Source organism: Pteropus vampyrus, unplaced genomic scaffold (assembly GCF_000151845.1).
Source record: "Pteropus vampyrus isolate Shadow unplaced genomic scaffold, Pvam_2.0 Scaffold53, whole genome shotgun sequence".
NCBI classification, from domain to species: domain Eukaryota; kingdom Metazoa; phylum Chordata; class Mammalia; order Chiroptera; family Pteropodidae; genus Pteropus; species Pteropus vampyrus.
The window spans coordinates 5036058-5040450 of record NW_011888834.1 but is presented as its reverse complement, the minus strand read 5'-3'; the positions used below and the strand labels follow the sequence as shown (position 1 = coordinate 5040450).

Here is a 4393-nt window from a genome sequence, read left to right as displayed (position 1 = left end):
AAAGTAAATGCTTACTAAGTAAGCTCATGTAAAAAGCGCCCATCTATAGTTCAAAGCTAACACATAGGATTGACTAATAGGACTGACCATTTTCCATTTACTCCTGCCCCTCTCTTAAAATCTCCTATGTTGCAGTAGTCTCAGAAAGGAAACATGTTTTATAAAATATCTATAATATGCTAATAATCAGATCTTTTTTTAAAACAGCAATATTAAGAAATTGTAAGTTTTCAGCTTTCGATGGCATGCACTGAGGTACATGCATATTCTCTGAGTATGAACCAAAAGCATATGGTTCAAAGATTTCACTAAGTCATTGGGACAAACTGAGATTTACTGTAGGAAATGAACACTTTCTATATAGATAACGAATACAAAATTTGACATTTCAGATTTAAAACAATAAAGAGTCCAACTCAGATAGTATTTACACTTCATTCATTGGGCTCATAATCTCTCTCTTGAGGTCATAAAGGAAAGAAGAGGCATTTTACTAGAGGAAAAGATAATTTTTATCCAATAAAAAATAAAGCACTCACTCCCATTTTGATGTCCTCTATGTATTTACTATTATTGTTTGGAACAGTTGTCCTGGTAAAATTGAGCTCTGTACAAGAGTGATTGGCAGCATACTGCATCTTCGGGTTATATTTGAACACCAAATGTTCTCCTTCATCTGAATATTTCACTGGTTCAATGAGGTACCTTTGGTCATATACCCTGAAGAACCCCCTGTGGAAATTGAGAATACAATGTGTATTTAAGACTTTTTACTATTGCATTACTATACAATACTATTTTATTTCATGTTTATTGACTTTGCTTTTTAAGAAAGGAAACTATAAGGTCAAGAGCTCATGAACACGTAGCCAGGTGTTCAGAGTGATAAAGAAATGAGATGACATGTGGACTTTGACTGAATTAACAACTTTGTGCGAGAGTCAGCTCATCTGGGTTTTCAGCCCAATCTCCACTTTGAAGTATAGCTAGAATAGTGATTCCCACCTGGAGTTGCGGAAACCTGGGCAAGCCTCAGGGTTCTTGCAACATGTTTTAAATTTTTATGTCCATCATGCATTAATCATAAATATATGAAAGTACAGATACTAGTATGTGGTAATTTTGTCATTGAAGGAGTTATACTTGAAAATATTGGAAACTACTCAAGTCAAATCCTGATCAATGAAGATCGAAGTTTCTTGGTCTACCTTTTGCTTCCTCACACCTTCTTCTGTCCTTGAGCCAAATATCTATGGAGAACACATATAGGCTTTACTTTTGATGTTTTACTTTCTAGAGACTGGAAACACTGTGAAGCATTGTAGTGTGGCCGGAATTTAAAGGTCTAGAAGTCAGGTGGTCTGGATTGGACTTAATTCTATCACAAGTAATTTGAATGTTCATGAGCAAGTCTGATCTGTAACATGAGAGGATGAGACAGGCTAAATTAATCCCAGTAGTCTTCCAACTCCGAATCCCTTTATTATATACCGAAAAATTTGTCTTGCCTGGGTCTGGGCATTAGACATCTTTTTGCCAAAAGTGAACATAAACAATGGGGCTAGAGTGGACACTCATGCTGAAAATATATAGTAGCTTTTCCTATTAATTTTTCTATGTACCAGGGTTGTTAAGAAGAAAGATGAGAAGTGAATTTCTTTGAAAATCCATAGGAAAACATAAAGAAAATAGAAAGATACTGTGCATTACCTCAGACCATTACATGTGCTGATACTGGCAGCAGAATCAAATTCATGTATAATGGATCCTTGGTAAAAACAGTGATCCTAAAATAAAGAGGTTATTGATGTAAGCACGTATATTGATGTTATATAAATAAAATATCTACATATTTTATGTTACAGTATATCAGTATTTTATTCTCACAAATTATGCTATATTCATTCATGTATTCATTCTCTGCATTCTTTTATTTGGAAAAATTTTAAACTACTTTAGAATCCTTTTATTTTAATTGCATGATTACTTTCTATAAAGTAGTATGTGGATTTAGCTCTCACAGATTTAGCAGTCTGTTAGCTGATGACACCAGATTCAGAAATATGACCCTTTTCTTTAGAAATATTACTACTTAAATCCATCCTAAAATTTCTACCAAGCTCCCCCTCCTGTGTTATTATAATTTCCCCCAGTTGAATTGCCTGTGAAATCAAGCGAAAGTTGTTGATAATTGCTAAAATTAGGTTTATCCTCCAACCATGTCTCTTGCTTCTTTTCTCCTTCAATTAAGTTGATATCTTTATCACTCTCTACTTGGTGCTCTGCCCATGATGATTCCATCAAGTAATTACTCTTTCTATCATTTTCATCTGGTCAACTATCACCTATATGTGATACTTTCTATGGTCCTCCAGGGACCTCGGACCCTCACAAGCCAATAATTACCCCTTGCATGAAATAATATTACCTAGTTTTCTTCCTGTTCTATTTTATAAAGATTACATGATGACTTGGATTTTATAGTTGACAGCTGCCTTAGAGGAAACAGGTTTTAAAAAGTATACTTTTGGTAAGAAAGAATAATGTCATTGTTGGATAGGCTATAGAGGGCATGTTTTGGAAAGAGAAATAAAAGAGTTATAAAAAATAGAACCTGTATCCACTGGAATAATATTCATGACAAACAAACAAAGATTCATTTAGAGAATGAAGGCAAGACCTCAATGTTGATGCATCAGAAAAAACTGGGTAAGCGGATGTGACTCACTTAAGGGTCAATTAGATAGAGGTTTTAAAACTGTGTTATGTCTGTAGGTTTTCTCCATTTAACTTAATTATAACCTCATCAGGGTGCCTTATACTCCTTTAGTTTCCTGCTTTATACTTCCTTCAGACTTAATATCATTGTGAGTACATAGAAGTCAGTTTAATAAATAAAAATACATAAGCGGTCATTGATTTGCTTGTTAGGCAGTGCTTAGGCTCCTTTACATTTCAGAGGGTCCTATTTTCTATTCTAAAATCATTCGATTACAGTAGTCAAGGCAGGATTAATTTCTGTTGTAACACTTTCTGAAGCTGCTTGTAAAGCTGGAATTGGGTTTCAAAATCACATGAAGAAATGATAGTTTCAGAGAAAAGACAGAGGAAGATTCCATGAGATACCATGATCTGAGGATGCCTAGTGATCTCCCCTCCTTTTGTGGAATAGTAGGTTTCACTGTAATTCAAGGCTAGGAACTCCCTGAAAAAGAAGACAGAGAGGTTCTGAGATTTACTCATTCTGAAAAGTTATTAGATAAAAACAATTATATGAGAGAGAAGCCTCCAGGCTGCTTTCAAATCTCAGAGAGGTCTTCTTATGTTAAAAATAGATAAGCAAAATCTATCCCACTCACACAAAAAGCCTTTCTACCTAGATTTCTTGGTTTGTTTAAAAATTATAAGAGAAAAAGAAAAAGATTCTGGCTGTTTTAGTAAGGCGGCATCTTGAGAAGAACCTAGAGAAAATATTATCTGAGTAAAAATCTCTTGCCTTAAGAGTAAAAATTAATGCAAAAAAAAAAAAAAAATCTCATTAGAGATTGTAGAACCTGGAGGAGAGAACAATGTCAGCATCATGTGCCAAAAGAAATAAAATTTCATCAATTTATAATTTTATATTCAGCAAAAAAATAGCCTTCAAGAAAGAGGGAAAAATAAATGCCATTTCAGATTAAACTCTTATAGTTCATATATAGGAATTTGGGTAACAGAAATGTGCATTTGTCAAAACAATAAATGTATACAATTTATGCATTTTATTGTATAAAATTTTTATATCAAAAGAAAAAACATAAATATTAGACTCTAATGATATGCTTGCTTAAATATTAGTGGGAGGTATATTGATGTCTGCAATGTAATTTAAAATGCATAAAAATAATGGAGGATGAATGAATGAATGGATAAATGTTGGATGGATACACAAGCAATTGTGATATAAAATAAGCATAATAAAATGTTAATGAGTATATGTGTATATATATCTTGATGTAATATATACATATAGGTATATGTATATATTAACGGATATATAAATGTTTTCTATAAAATTCTTTCAACTTTGTTCGATGTGTAAAAATTTCTTTATAATAAACTGTAAAAATAGATACAATAAGTTAAGTAGAATACAATCATTTTATGGTTATTTTGAAATAGGATATATAATATTTTTAGTAATATGGTAGTATCATATGGTATAAATTAAAGTTTCTTTTGCCTCATACACACATACAAATAGAACTTTTCACCTATTAATGGATTTATTATAGTGAAAACAAAGTTAATCCGATCAATGTTTCCACTGGATGAATAAACAATCTCATTTAAAATGGTTGGCCTATGAAAGTTTACCTCTATTTCTCAACATGATCTTGTAAAATGACTATTA

The 4393-nt window shown here is 32.4% G+C and overlaps 1 protein-coding gene across 1 annotated transcript in view; it reads right to left on the bottom strand.

Moving 5' to 3' along the window:
• The window catches only part of ADAM7 (ADAM metallopeptidase domain 7), a 52117-nt gene that overhangs the window by 40856 nt on the left and 6868 nt on the right, over positions 1 to 4393 (bottom strand). Inside the window, exons 4-6 of the mRNA XM_023530768.1 lie at positions 3127 to 3205; positions 1711 to 1787; positions 540 to 732 (exon numbers count right to left, since the gene is read on the bottom strand). Coding sequence (XP_023386536.1) covers positions 540 to 732; positions 1711 to 1787; positions 3127 to 3205 — 349 coding nt within the window. The remainder of the gene's footprint in view (positions 1 to 539; positions 733 to 1710; positions 1788 to 3126; positions 3206 to 4393) is intronic.